The sequence below is a fragment of the Lontra canadensis genome, unplaced genomic scaffold (genome assembly GCF_010015895.1).
Source record: "Lontra canadensis isolate GAN:19392208 unplaced genomic scaffold, GSC_riverotter_1.0 scaffold154, whole genome shotgun sequence".
NCBI lineage: Eukaryota > Metazoa > Chordata > Mammalia > Carnivora > Mustelidae > Lontra > Lontra canadensis.
Genome location: NW_022631148.1, coordinates 1,273,891 through 1,287,858, shown reverse-complemented (window position 1 = coordinate 1,287,858; position 13,968 = coordinate 1,273,891). Strand labels below are relative to the sequence as shown.

Here is a 13,968-nt window from a genome sequence, read left to right as displayed (position 1 = left end):
CATGAAGTTTGTTAGACCTCTTGGATATGTATATCCATGTCTTCCTTAAATTTGGGAAGTTTTTTGCCTATCTTTTTTCTTTCACTTTTGTTTTTGTAATTAAAAAATTTTTTTAAAGATTTTATTTATTTATTTATTTATTTATTTATTTGACAGAGCGTGCGCACACAACTTGGGGAACAGCAGGGAGGGAAAGGGAAAAGCAGGCTCACCAGAGTAGGGAGCCTGATGTAGGGCTCAGTTCTCAGACCCTGGGGTCATGACCTGAGCCAAAAAGAGAAGCTTAACAACTGAGCTGGCCAGGTGTGCCTCCTCCCTACTTTTTTTAGAAGTATCTCCACACCCTGCATGGAGCCTAGTATGGGGCTTGAACTCATTACCCTGAGAACAAGACCTGAGTTGATATCAAGAGTCAGATGCTTAAGTGGTTGAGCCATCCAGGCACCCTGTGGCTTTTTTTTTTTTTTTTTTTTTTTTTTTTTTTTTAAGATTTTGTTTATTTATTTGTCAGAGAGACAGAGTACAGGCAGGCAGAGTGGCACGCAGAAGGAGAAGCAGGCTCCCAGCAGAACAAGGAGCCTGATGTGGGACTTGATCCCAGGATGCTGGGATCATGACCTGAGCTGAAGGCAGAGGCTTAACCAACTGAGCCACCCAGGTGTCCCACCCTGTGGCTATTTTTTTTTCTTTTTTTAAGATTTTATTTATTTATTTGACATACAAGGGATCACAAGTAGGCAGAGAGGCAGGCAGAAAGAGGGAGGGGGAAGCAGGCTCCCTGCTGAGCAGAGAGCCCCATACGGGGCTAGATCCCAGGACCCTGAGATCATGACCTGAGCAGAAGGTAGAGGCCCAGTCCACTGAGCCACCCAGGTGCCCCCCTGGGGGCAATGAGTTTTAAAATGAGTTTTGCCCTTTTCTTTCCATCCTCCTGGGACTTCCATAATGCATATGTTGGTCCACTTAAGAGTGTATTATAAGTCACTTAGGCCCTGTTCACTTTGCTTCATTCTTTTTCCTTTTTGCTCCGCAGACTCAGTAATTTAAAATGACCTACCATGAATTTTACTACTGATCCTTTCTTCTGCCTATCAGAGTCTCCTGTTGAGCTAATGAATTTTTCAGTTCACATTTTTCAACTTCAGAATTTTTATCTGCTTTGGGTTTGGTTTTTTTTGTTGTTGTTGTTTTTTTTTTAAATCTCTCTCTTTGTTGATAATCTCATCTTGTTCATGTATAACTTTCCTGATTTCCTTTAGTTCTTTGCTGGTGTTTTCCTTTAGCTTTTGGGGCATATTTAAAACTTTTCTTTTTCTTAACTTTATACTCTTTTTTTTTTAAAGATTTTTATTTATTTATTTGACAGAGAGAGACACAACCAGAAAGGGAACACAAGCAGGTGGAGTGGGAGAGGGAGAAGCAGGCTTCCTCCTGAGCGGGGATCCCAATACGGGGCTCGGTCCCAGAACCCTGGAATCATGACCTGAGCTGAAGGCAGACACTTAACAACTGAGTCACCTACGCTCCCCTGAGCACTTTTAAGACCACTCTTTTGACGTCTTTATCTAGTATGTCTTCAGCATGTGTTTATGGTTGGTTTCTAGAAATCTTCTTTTCCTTTGAATGGGTGTGTTTCCCAGTTTCCCAGTTTTGTGATTTTTTTTTTTCCTGTATTGAAAATTAGGCATTTGAGAAAACAGCTCTCTCTCCCAGTCTTTGTAGCCTTGCTATATTTGTGGAAAGAACTTCATTAATGAGCCCTGTATGAAGGCTCAAGATCTTTTTGGGCCTTTTCTGGGCATTTGTATTCCCTGGATTTATGCTTTCCTTTTTTTCTCATTCCCCTGTATACATTTAATTTTAATTTTCCGAAGAGTCTCACACCTGCTTTTAGGAGCCTTACATGCTGTATAGTATTCTTCTGCCCCTAATCTGTTGCTTCCAGGTGTCCACATGACTGCAGTTTCCACATGGTTTTCGCATGCCATAATACCTGCCACTGCCTTTCATGGCTTCCAACCTGAAACCAGGATAGAACATTTTACTCTTTTCCTTCCCTCCTGAAGGAGGGAACTGAGAATTGGCTGTTTCACCCCAACCATGTGGGAGAGGGTGGTGCACATAGGCAAGCAGACAAGCCACAGAATTTCCTATTGTTTTGAGTGGGGCTACTACTACTACTTCTTTTTTTCACCAAGGTTTTGTGTGTACATAATCTCTATACCCAGTATGGAGCTGAAACTTAAAGCTCTGAGATTAGAAGTCATATGCTCTACCTACTGAGCCAACCAGGCACCTGAAGTATGGCTTCTGATTGAGTGTTCTCTTGGTTGCTGTAGATCTTTAGTTCATTTCCAGAGTTCCTATAAAGCCATTTTAGTCAGGTTTTGTTTACAGTAATGTTTCTGTGAGGAAACAGGGTTTGGAGACATCATTCTGATGTCATGTCACACTCACGGCCACTTTTGAATGTCCTGATTACCAAAAAAACTTTCTTTCTTTCTTTTTTTTTTTTCAAAGATTTTATTCATTTGACAGAGAGACTGTGAGAAAGAGGGAATACAAGCAGGGGGAGTGGAAGAGGGAGAAGCCAGCCTCCTGCTGAGTGGGGAGCCTGACACAGGGCTGATCCCAGGACCCTGGGATCATGACCTGAGCCAAAGGCAGACGCTTAACGACTGAGCCACCCAGGCGCCCTGCAAAAACAAAAAACAACTTTCTCATCAGCTTTTGTCCTCTGTGTTAGCACTTTCTCTTCTACCTCAACTTTAATCTTTTGCCCTGAGGATTAACAGGGCAAATTCATTTGCCTTACAATGGTTCAAAGAATCTTCTTGAATGGGTTCTGCATTCACACGAAATAGACAATGTTTCCAGATTAAACCATTTGTCCAACTTGGTACCATGTTTTCAGATAGAAATTATCTGGAAATGAAGTGAATATTAGAGCAGTCAATAATAACAAGACAGTGTGTAAAGTAGACCAATGTCAAGCTCTACACCAAAGTATACACAGCTCTCCTGAGTAAAAATACTGTTTACCACCTCCCTGCCTTTACTTTGTCCACCAGTTCCAATACTGTTTGCTCTTTACACAATTAAATGTTAGAACAACCAGTTCTTGGGAATCATTTATCCTCTGAAGCCTTCCTTGACACCCTTTTTCCGACCCACCAGACATAATTGCTTCTGCCTCTTTTACTGCAGTAAGTAATTTTTTAGCCAGTCATGCTTCTATGGTCTTGAAAAATCGAGAATTCTAACTTGGTAATGTATTATTTTTACATACTTAATATTGAAACAAATGATGGCCTCTTTGTTGTGTATAGGCCATTTTAAAAGAATATAAAATGGAGGAACCTGAGTGGCCCAGTCACTTGTGTCTGACTCTGTTTCAGCGCAGTTAATGATCTCAGTGTCATGAAATTGAGCTCCACGTGGGGCTTTGTGCTTAGCGCAGCATCTGCCTGGAATTCTCTCTTCTTCCTCTGCCCCTCTCCTTTATGTGTTGCACGCGTGTGCTCTCTCTCTCTAAAATAAGAATAAAATCTTAAAAAAAAAAAATAGGGGCGCCTGGGTGGTTCAGTTGGTTAAGAATCCAGCTTTTGATCTCAACTCTGGTCTTGATCTCAGGGTTATGAGTTCAAGCCCCAGATTGGGCTCCCTGCTGGGCATGGAGTTTACTTAAAAAAAAAAAATATATGTATATATATATATATATATATAAAAGATATACTTAGTGCCTCATGTTCGGGAATATTTGAAATACATGTTTTCAATCTTTTTTTTTCCTTTAAGATTTTATTTGAGAGAGAGAGAGAGAGAGTGCGCAAGTGGGGGGGAGGGGCAGAGGCAGAGGGAGAAGCAGACTTCCAACTGAGCAGGGAGTCCATCCCAGGACCCTGAGATCACAACCTGAGCCGAAGACAGAGCTTTAACCAACTGAGCCACCCAGGCGTCCCAGTTTTCAGTCTTTTTGCTAGAGTTTTGTGTGCAGCTTACTAGAAAATAAGTCCTAACCATTCAGTCTTTATTCATCTGACTTCAGTGTTCCCCTGTGAAAATGTGCTTAAAGAGCCAATGCAACTCTATATCCATGGTTTTGATTGTGATTGTCAATAAGCTTCTAAAACATAACTAATTTTCCCATGACTGATAGGAATCACGTGATAAAAAAAATTTTTTTTACAAAGCCCAATAGAAGTCAAAATGAAACAAGAGTAACTCTACCCAGAGCTTTGTTCTTTGTTTTGTTTTGGTTTGGTTTTTTTTTTAAGATTTTATTTGTTTATTTGACAGAGATCACAAGTAGGCAGAGAAGCCGGCAGAGCGTGGGGGAGGGAAGCAAGCCCCCCGATGAGCAGAGACTGATGCGGGGCTTGATTCCAGGACCCCTGGATCATGACCGGAGCTGAAGGCAGAGGCTTTAGCCCACTGAGCCATCCAGGCGCCCCAAGAACTTTGTTCTTTAATCATGGTTGCCAATGTTCAGTGAAAGATTATACATCAGTGAGCCCTCTGTGTTCATGTGACCATTATTAGTTCATGTTACTTTTGACTCAGTTGATTCCCTGCTAGGCCAGAGTGGGCTGTTCTGGAGCTTGCAGGAAGGGGGTATATACAGTGTGAGAGCCTGTATCACAGGTGAAAGGACAGACTGGAACATGGGGACGTGTGTGGGAACTAAAGGTGTCAGCACAACAGATGGGCATTCATTTCCCCCAGAAAGTTAAGAACTCTGAGTTATAATCAAAATAGGGTATCGAGTTACCAGGGAGCTACGTAACAGAAGAAAGACTAAAAATATGAAACTTATTTTCTCAGATTTTTGAAGACCTAAGAAATGTCTCACAAGTGCAGACTAGAAAAACAGATTGGGCCCCCACATCCAGTCCAGAATGAGCACAGCAGCAGGTACTCACACCTACCACCTGTGTGCCTGCTGGTCATGCTTATGGTGTGGGACCTGGTCAGGTCTTGAGACTTAGCTCTGCTGCTCTTCAAAGTACAGGGATAAAATACTTTTAATGCATAGGATTTGTCAGACATTCTCCTTAGAAGCTTGGGATTCAGTAGAGAGTCAAATAAACAAGTCCTGTTTTTGTGGAGATTCCCTCCTGGAGGGCTGGAGAATAGAGGGAACGGGAGACAGATAGTATGTGCATATTTGGTGCTTAAAATGCAGTGAGAAAAAATAAGCAGTGTTAGAGGACAAAAAGTGGTCTTTGGGAGTTGGTGTTGTCTCCGATAGGGTGGTCAGGGAAGGCTAGAGTGCCATTGATCAGAGGCCTGAAGGTGATAATAGAGCAAACCATGTTGGACATCTGCAGTTACAATTTTGTAAGTATCACTAGGATTTTTTTTTTTTTTTTACTATGAAAGTACATATTTATTTTAGATGATTTAGAAAATGAAGATGAGCCAAAAGAAGAAAAATAAGAACTCTTAGAACTGATCTTATTAATATTTTGATGTATCTCCTTGCTTTTTTAGTATTTGTTGCCATTGACTATGTTGCTCTTTCCAGGAAAGCTGGCCATTTTTTTTCTCAGCTGTTTTTCACTTGATGTAAACAGGGCATCTGTTTAAAATTTGCCAAAGGAAACACTGTAATTCTGAGTTGAGATAAAAGACAACAGTTTTGAATTCCATAAAATAATGAGGCTAAAGGAAAATTTTCTGACCTGATTTAATACAAACACACTTAAAGTTTTTAGGTTTTTTTTATAGTTTTTAGATTTTCAGCCAAGCATTAATTAGGTTTATAGTTAGTAGAGATTTTTTTTTTTAATATTTTATTTATTTATTTGACAGAGATCACAAGTAGGCAGAGAGGCAGGCAGAGAGAGAGGAGGAAGCAGGCTCCCTGCCGAGCAGAGAGCCCGATGCGGGGCTCGATCCCAGGACCCTGGGATCATGACCTGAGCAGAAGGCAGAGGCCTTAACCCACTGAGCCACCCAGGCGCCCCATTAGTAGAGATTTTTGAAAAGAACTTATAATGGATTTATTTTGTTTCTGTCCTTTTGATTTTAAAGTCCCTTTATTCCTTAGCTCTAAGAAGAGATCTTGATCTTACATGGGTCTCATTTCCATATTTTATGTATTATTTTCTTTTTGACCTTTAACCTTTGCTCTAGGCAAAGAAGAGTAAAACCAAAATGCCCTCTCTGGTAAAGAAGTGGCAGAGTATCCAACGTGAGTTAGATGAAGAGGAGAACTCTAGTTCTAGTGAAGAGGACCGGGAATCAACTGCACAGAAGCGAATCGAAGAGTGGAAGCAGCAGCAGCTGGTCAGGTAAAAAGAAACCACAAATGCGAGTGGGTTGGTGGTGGTTTTAGAGCAGTCGTCAAATTCTTTGAATCACAGCCCTTAATTTTTTTTTTTTTTTCAAACTTACCTAAAGGTTCATAATTCACAGTAATGTTTATTTCCCCGTAAAAATTATGATTTACCCTTTTTCAAAGTTAGAAATACAAAGTTTTAATACTTTATCCTACTGATTGTTCCTCTTAAGCAAAGGAGTATCTTTAACTCTGAGCATACCAGGAAAAACAGATATCCCCTTTACCAGGTAGACCCAGTAGACCCTTTTATAACTTTTAAAAAAATTATTTTACAATAATTAACAGAAGTTAAAAGGACGGGGACTGGGTCAGTCTGTGGAGAATGGGACTCTTGATCTGGGGGTTGGGATTTTGAGTTCAAGCCCCATGTTGGGTCACAGACCTTACTTTAAAAAAGACTTAAAAAGGGAAGGGGAGAAAACTTCATTAGAGATTCGGTAAGAAGTGAAACATAGCTAACCCAGGTATTTTTCTTTTTTTTTCTGGTTCTGAGGGTAGATAGAGTAAATAAACTGAGCAACATTCTTTGAATGCAACTAATCGTTCAGTTGTCATACATAACCTGGAATGTACTTATAAGTAGTCCTACCGTATTTCACATCCTTCTCAGTTAGGTTCTCTTATTACTTCTGGTTCTCCCACTTGCAACATCAATGAAAACATTTGGGAGAGGATCACCATCTTTTGTTTCATAATTCAAAACATTTTTACTTTTAGATACATAACTACCAATTGAAATGGTCATTGTAAGGAATTTTTTTGTTTCTTAAAATGTCCATTTATCCAATTATTATATACCTCCTTTTAGCACTTGTCTCCTTAGGAACCCTATGAAATAAATCATAGCATACAGCATAATAAAACCTGGAAGATTCTTGTTATATGTAATTTTAGGGAAATGAGATAGTCCTAGTTGTTCTGTTCTCTTTTCTCTCTCTCTCTCTCTTTTTTTTTTAGATTTTATTTATTTATTAGAGAGCAAGCAAGGGGAGTAGCAGGGAGAGGGAGAAGCAGTCTCCTGCTGAGCAAGGAGCCCGATGCGGGGCTCAGTCCCTGGACCCTGGGATCATGACATGGGCTAAAGACAGCTATTTGAATGGAGCCACCCAGGCCCCCTGATAGTGTTCCTTTTCATTCATTCATTCATTTTATTTTATTTGTTGTTGTCGTTCCTTTTTAGTGAGAATATTATATTTCCTTTTTGTTCTTAGAAATATACTGTTCACTCATCAATCTCAAATTTGAGAAAATTCTTCTAGGATATGGTCCTCTTAATATCCATAGTCTGAAATTTTACTTACCCGATAAATTTTACCATCATAATTAGAATGTCCAATGCCAATGTCTGTTTGTTTGCATTTATCTTCTGGTTTGTCTAATAATTGTGGGATGGGGGCACCTGGCTGGCTCGGTTGCTAGATCTTGGGATTGTGAGTTCAAGCCCCATGTTGGGCATAGAGCTTACTTAAAAAATAGTAATAATATGGGTGCCTGGGTGGCTCAGTGGGTTGCGCCTCTCTCTACCTTCAGCTCAGGTCATGATCTCAGGGTCCTGGGATTGAGCCCCACGTTGTGCTCTCTACTTGGTGGGGAGTCTGCTTCCCTCTTTCTCTCTGCCTGCCTCTCTGCCTACTTGTGATTTCTTTCTCAAATAAATAAAATCTTTTTATAAAAAAATAGTAATAATAATATTGGAGTGGAAGGAGACCGTGAAGATGTTGCCTCCAGACTTTACTCCCTTGAAAGGTTGTATACTCTTTGGGGCAACACAATAAGAAAACTAAGGGTGCACTTAGTGGCAGTTTATTGCACTTCTGCCTCATTCTTGTAGATGATTCCATTATTTCGTTTTCTTAATATTTTTTTGTCTTTTTTAGTATTGCTGGAAACTGAGTAATGATTAATTCCTATGATGAAATAGCAAACTTTCGAGATGTTAGGTGGGGAATCACAGAGATTCTGTATTTAGATTATTTTAGATTTATAAAAGGGTCCCAATGCATCCATTCTGGTTATTGTAAGAATAGAATCTGAGCTCAGGCTGTTTTGAAAATATTTGAGTAAGCCATGAGGTATCATTGCTTAAAAATAAAACTGTTCAAAAGAGAACTTCAGGGGCATCTGGGTGGCTCAGTGGGTTAAGCCTTTGCCTTTGGCTCAGGTCATGATCTCAGGGTCCTGGGATCAAGCCCTACATCAGGCTCTCTGCTCAGCAGCAAGCCTGCTCACCTCCCAGCCCCCGCCTGCCTCTCTGCCTACCTGTGATCTCTCTTTCTGTCAAATAAATAAAATTTTTTAAAAAGAGAGAGAACTTCAGGGACGCCTGGGTGGCTCAGTTGGTTAAGCGGCTGCCTTCGGCTCAGGTCATGATCCCAGCGTCCTGGGATCGAGTCCCACATCGGGCTCCTTGCTCCGCGGGGAGCCTGCTTCTCCCTCTGCCTCTGCCTGCCTCTCTGTCTGCCTGTGCTCGCTCACCCTCTCTCCCTCTGTCTCTGACAAATAAATAAATAAAAAATCTTTAAAAAAAAAAAAATAAAAAAAATAAAAAGAGAGAGAACTTCAAAAACCAAAGGTTTCTGACGATGAGTTGAGGGTTAAGATAACGTCTTTCCTAAAGAGTGGAACCTCTTCAGGGCCAAGATAAACTTTCACAAGAATTGTTGTCTTCCTTCAGTGTGGCTTTAATGGTTACAGGAGATAGATAAAAGTAAATACGCACTTACATGTTCATGAAACTGTAGAGAGAGTCTGTGTGTCTTTGATGCATCAGAATAAGAAATTTGATGAAGAGTATATTGGTACCTAGTTGAGAAACTTGAAGCATATTCATAAACAAAGATCAGAGTTTCAGTGTCACGTAATGGTTTTTGTGAACAGTTTCCTCCTTTTTCTTGCCAGTGAAGTAATCTGTATGTTGTTTTCACAGTGGCATGGCAGAGAGGAATGCTAATTTTGAAGCACTGCCTGAGGATTGGCGAGCAAGACTGAAGAGGAGGAAAATGGCTCCAAGCACATAGTTTTGTGGGCGGGGGGGAGTGGGTTTTTGTTTTTTTTTTTTTTATTACTGATCTTTTTCTTCTTCGTGTTCAGTTCAGAGTCTTCATCAGTTTTACTGTTGTCAATAAACTATAAATGTTAAGAGGGAGAGCATATGAATTTCCTGGGCAAAAGCATACACGTACAGTTTTCACATTTATGAAATGTAATGTTTCTGTTTTGCTGAAGGGTGACATTGACCGAATGCTTTGACATGGCTGCCTTTATTCTCACACTGGCAAGCTCATTGTGTCAGGTACATTAATCTCATCGATCTGGAACATGTGATTCAGGAGTATGATACCTCAGCAGAGCACTCGCTGACAAAAAGTGAAGGATTTTCTGTCTCATAGAGTCTCATTTAGTTCCTAGTGCGGCTCTCTCTCATTAACTTCTATCCAGAACAAGTGCAATTAAGAAGGCAGCTCTGTATTCTGTTTTGCTTAACTGGGATTATCCGAATCTCTGACCTCTTCTAGCCTGCCACCACTGAAGTGCTGAGGTATATCGAGGTGTTTCTCTTGTGCTGACAGACCGCCACACTCTCTAGAGATCTCTTTTTCAAAAATTCTAGAACTGGTAGCTCAGTCATTTCACGTACCAGTGGCGTTATTCAAATTTCAATACAGGCAGCAGCAGGTGTTCGTATCTTTAATTTTGAGGATTTCCCCCTCATATGTGTGGCAGTAAATGTAACAAGAGCCACTGTATGTATTAATGTGTCTCCATTGTCTCACCTTATTCCAAAATTTACCTCCCTTTTATGTGAATGTACTCTCCATAAAATTCCAGTATTTAAAAAGCAGTTTACTGTTCTGTACTTTCTATTGTATCACAATCAGGTAAAAGTCACTTTAAACTGAAGAAACGGCAAATTGTGTTTTAAAGCTGTTTGTATTTCTCCAGTTTCTGGCCTTGTAAATTTGTATATATGCTCTAATAAAGCTTTTTTTATACTTCTGATTGGTTATCCTTTTGCTGTTCTAAGGCTGTTATTTCATGATTGTGTAATCAAGACTTGTTTTAAGTCCAGTCTTAATTACTTTTTCTTCCAAATACAGCAGAAGGCATGTGTGAACACTCAAGAACAGCTCTCGGGAAAAAGAAGAGCCACAGGGTCTTGAGTCAGTGGGGTGAGAGTGGTGGTGGGGAAAGGGTGAGAAAACAGGGTTTTGGCACCAGAAGGTGCTAAGACTTGTATTTTGGAGCTTGTACTCTATAATATTAGCTAATGTTTGACCTAAAATCCTGGAAACGATGTTATGTGTTTTTGAAGATGGACTTTTCCCCTAATTATAAAGGTAATCTCTACTTTGGTTATGTTCATATAAAGCTAACCAAAGACAATAATTAATAGTTTGAATTTTATTCCAATCTATTTATATGCATGTAAGTGAGAAGTTTTACCTACTCCATGTCATGTATTTCTTTTACCATTATGCAGGTGTTGGGGTGACATTTTGTATACAAACTTGTAATTTGCGTAGAGCAAATTTGTAGAAATAAAGGCTACCAACTAGCAATTAAAGCTTTTGCTTTAACTATCTAGCAGTTTTCTAGACTTGTAGGAACTGCTGCAGATCACCAGTACCTTTGTCATTATCATCTTTTTTTGTTGTTGTTAACAGAGTGAGGGAAAGAACTTGAGTAAGGGAGAGGCAGTGGGAGAGGAAGAACCTGGCTCCTGGCTGAGCAGGGAGCCCAATGTGGGGCTCGATCCCAGGACCCTGGGATCATGACTGAGCGCCCAGGTGCCCCCATTTGTTACTATCTTAACAGAATGGAGCACTTTGATGTCTGACAATTTGATGGTCAAAATGTGTATTTTTCAAATCTATGGGGTGGTGAGATACAACTTTAAAGGAGAGGAGAAAAAGCTCCCTTTGAGCAACATCTGACAGTTAACCTAAAGCTAAGGAATAGCAAAGAGGTTTGGGATTTTTTTTAAGATTTATTTTTTACTTTTTTAAAGATTTTATTTATCAGAGCACAAGCAGGGGGAGCGGCAGGCAGAGGGAGAAGCAGTCTCCCGCCGAGCAAGAAACCCTGTTTGGGACTCAATCCCAGGACCTGAGCCAAAGGCAGACGCCTAACAACTGAACCACCCAAGAGTTCCAACATTGAGAGAGCACGAAAGGGAAGGGCAGAGGGAGAGAGAACACTGCACACTCGGGGAGCCTGAGCTAAGGCAGGGGTTGATCTTGCGACCTGAGCCCAAGCCAAGAAACAGATGCCTAAGGAAGTTCGGAATATTTTCATGGACTACTAACTCATTGTATTCACCAATCCAATTTCGATGCCCCAGAAGCGGGGCTGCAACATGACCTGAAAGGAACAATGCGTCTGAAAAACGGGTCTGGCCGCACTGGTGAACATTTCCCAAGATCACACCCAGGCGCCGGGGGCGGGGCCTCGCTCCCCGGAAGAGTCCCGCCGTCCTGCAGTCCGCTTCCGCCTCGAGGTTGCTAGGCTACCGGGACCCTAGCAGAAAGCTGTGGCGGGTGAGCGCCGGGAGCGTGTTCTCTGAGCGCTGCGAGGCTCGGCAGCGGTCCCTGCTGTGCGGTGGCCTCCCGCCTCGCTTAGGCTTCTCTGCTGCCGCAGGCGTCGCGCACACCCCTGTTGCCCCAGACGGGCCGGGGAGCGGAGGCGGTCGCACCCTCCCTTCTGCCCTCCGAGGAAATCTCTACACCTCCTCTCCGACTCTTTAGGGAAACCCCCTCACCACCTTCCCCGGCACCAGGAAGCCCTGAACCCCTGAATTCCATTTTCAGGGCCCGCTCTCCGGGCCCGTGACCTTTCTTTTTTTATCTACTCCGAGGTAACTCGGTCGGATCCCTCCATCCCCATTTCTTTCACGTTCCTTTCGCGTCCTGGTCGGGGTATCTCCCTCCTCCGAGAGGGAAGCATGGGAGCAGCAAGCGTCCCGGCGCCTCGGGAGGCGCAGACTGGAAGACAAGCCCCCCTCCCTCATTCCTCAGGTATGCCTCGGGCCCTCAAGAGTAGGAACCAGTAGCCCAGTGCTTGTACGTTTAAGAGGCTGGATTGGCTGAGACGGGGTTTCTTAAAGTCGCGTGAGAGCCGCGCAGGTGGAGGAGGGTGGGGTGAAATCGGCAGTTTTTTTTTCAGTTGTCCTGTTCTGGTTTTTTAGCTTCTGTGTAATCAGCTGCCCTTCTGGAAACTGGGCAGGGAGTGTGGCTGGATGCCGGTGTCCCTGACTTGTCTTCAGCATACCGTGCAGAAGTAACATGTTCCCAGCATTGGAAACAGAGCTAAAGCAGGAGGTCGGTACATCCCCCCTCTCCAGGAACTCCACAGAAATCCAATACTACTAGATCAGAAGGTATATTCTGGTGGCACCTTTTTCTAGCAGGAGATCTTGATCCCCAAGATAGAATAGTTTGCATGAATGTCTTTCAGTTGGTTTGTTTACAGAAGTCCTCACGAACTCAAGAACTGTTGTCCTTTGCAAAGATTTTTGTGTGCCTTTTGTTAAGAGTTCAGTATTCTTTGAAAGGACTTTCCTGATTGATTCGGCTTTTGTTTTCACAGACTCTTCCTGATCCCTATGAAGACTTTATGTACCATCATCTTCAATACTATGGCTATTTTAAAGGTAATAAATATCACATTCTTACCTAGCATCACCTTTCCTGCCTTCATGGACTAAATGGTTAGATTAACTGGAGAGTTACTCTCGGATAAATTAATGATGGCTCTTCTAGCACCAGAGAAAGATGAAGGGAAGTGAAAAGTACTTCATTATTGATCTGCTTTGTCACCTCTCTTGAGTGCCTGTGTATACAAGGGTCTGTCTATCCTTGTACCAATACCACCACCCTTTCTTAATTACACTATATGGCATTAAATAGTCTTGATAATCTGGAAAGACATGTCCTCCATCTGTCCTTCGGAAATATCTTCTCCATTCTTGCCTTTAACATGTAATTTCAGAATTAGCTTGTGATGTTTAAAAAATTGGAATTGCATTGAATCTACAGATCAAATTTCACAAGAAATGAGAGTTTTCCAATATTGGGTTCTGCAATCTCTTTTTTATTTTCATTGTGGGGCGTGTTCTGCAACCTATGAATATACTCTAGTTCTGCATTTACAAAGATCTTGCTTAATAGCTCCCAATAAAGATTTATAATTTTTTCGTGGAACTTCATATTATTATGTCACCGTAAATGGTATCTTTTTATATTCTTATTTTCTAACTTTGTTCCTGGTATTTAGAAATAAAATTAAGTCTCAGTATTGATTTTCTATCAACCTTATTAAATTTTCTTACTATTTCATTTTTAAAGTGATTGCTAATTTGTTGAAAATTGAATTTCCAGTTTGCCAGATTCAGCAGAGCCCTCAAGACAAAGTAGCTTTGGGCACCTTGCTCTTTCCACCCCACCATGCTGCTTCTCAAGTATCTCCTCACTGTAAAATGGAGAATATGTGCTTAACTCACGGAAGTTAGAATATGAAAGCTCTTTAGAAAATGGGATGTATTCTTTGTAAAGACCTGTGGTGGTGATGGGTAGTAACAGAAGTAGTGGCAGTTTTGGTAGTAGTAATGGTTTGGGTATTGACCT

At 41.4% G+C, this 13,968-nt stretch overlaps 2 protein-coding genes across 8 annotated transcripts in view; both read left to right on the top strand.

Moving 5' to 3' along the window:
• The window catches only part of FNBP4 (formin binding protein 4), a 38,203-nt gene extending 28,818 nt beyond the window's left edge, over positions 1-9,385 (top strand). For both annotated transcript variants that reach the window (XM_032844522.1, XM_032844520.1), the window contains exons 16-17: positions 6,139-6,296; positions 9,273-9,385. In XM_032844522.1, the coding sequence (XP_032700413.1) occupies positions 6,139-6,296; positions 9,273-9,363 (249 nt within the window). In that variant the 3' untranslated portion in view covers positions 9,364-9,385. The remainder of the gene's footprint in view (positions 1-6,138; positions 6,297-9,272) is intronic.
• Positions 9,386-11,844: 2,459 nt separating this feature from the next.
• AGBL2 (ATP/GTP binding protein like 2) overlaps positions 11,845-13,968 on the top strand; it is a 42,254-nt gene continuing 40,130 nt past the window's right edge. For all 6 annotated transcript variants that reach the window (XM_032844529.1, XM_032844528.1, XM_032844525.1 and 3 more), the window contains exons 1-3: positions 11,845-12,360; positions 12,531-12,663; positions 12,932-12,995. In XM_032844529.1, coding sequence (XP_032700420.1) covers positions 12,628-12,663; positions 12,932-12,995 — 100 coding nt within the window. In that variant the 5' untranslated portion in view covers positions 11,845-12,360; positions 12,531-12,627. The remainder of the gene's footprint in view (positions 12,361-12,530; positions 12,664-12,931; positions 12,996-13,968) is intronic.